Here is an 836-nt window from a genome sequence, read left to right as displayed (position 1 = left end):
CGGTGTGCCGGTCCGCACGACACGGGCTGCCATTGGGCGACGCCGGCACTCCAAAGGGCCCGCGCGCCGCCGGCGGGAAACCCGCCCACCCTTCTCCCGCCCCTCCTCGCCTCGCTTCCTCCGTCTTCCCCGCGTCCAGAGCCGCCGAACCGGACCGAACTTCCCCCTCCCGCCACGGCCGCGCCCGGCCGCTTGCTCCTTTCTGGGCTCTCTAGACCGCTTTAGCGCCGGCTCCCTCGCTGTCCTAGGAGTAGCGCGTGGGCCGCCCCCACGAACAATGGTTTGGCGGTCGAGGAGGAGGCAGGAACCACCGTTAAGTGCCCCGGTGTGGCAGCCCCCCACTGCCCACGCCTGAGACTCGGCTTCTTGAAGTTTCTTAAGGGGGTTATCAGAAAGACGGGGGCAAACTTTTCAGCATGACTTGTTGCGGTAGGACAAAGGGTAATGGTCTAAACCTAAAAGAGGATGACTAGATGTCATCAAGAAGTTTTTTTTTTTTTACAACGTAGGTGGTGAAACACTGGAAGAGTTTGCCCGGGGAGGTGGGAGATGCCCCATCTCCGGAAACATCCGAGGTCAGGATGGTCGGGACTCTGAGACATCTGATCTTGTTGAAGATGTCCCCGCTGGTTGCAGGGGGGTGGACTAGGCGACCTTGAAAGGTCCCTTCTAAGGCAAACTGTTCTATGGTACTCTGATCCTCTTCCCAACCGGACCCCCAGTCCCCCGGCATCGTGACTGCTGGCTAACGTTCCTCGCTCGGCTCCCGGTCAGTAACGGCGTTCCGTTCAGAGCCGCGGCAGGATCGCTGCAGGCGCAGGCGGCAGCCGACGTTT

At 61.5% G+C, this 836-nt stretch overlaps 1 protein-coding gene across 1 annotated transcript in view; it reads right to left on the bottom strand.

Moving 5' to 3' along the window:
* The window catches only part of LOC104294749, a 1,276-nt gene extending 543 nt beyond the window's left edge, over positions 1-733 (bottom strand). The window contains 2 exon segments of the mRNA XM_009894397.1: positions 19-375; positions 554-733. Coding sequence (XP_009892699.1) covers positions 19-375; positions 554-733 — 537 coding nt within the window.
* Between the last annotated feature and the right edge of the window lie 103 nt (positions 734-836).

The sequence above is a fragment of the Charadrius vociferus genome, unplaced genomic scaffold (assembly GCF_000708025.1).
Source record: "Charadrius vociferus isolate BGI_N301 unplaced genomic scaffold, ASM70802v2 scaffold871, whole genome shotgun sequence".
NCBI classification, from domain to species: Eukaryota; Metazoa; Chordata; class Aves; order Charadriiformes; family Charadriidae; genus Charadrius; species Charadrius vociferus.
Note: the sequence above shows the minus strand (reverse complement) of the source record. Positions and strands in the feature narration are given on the sequence as shown.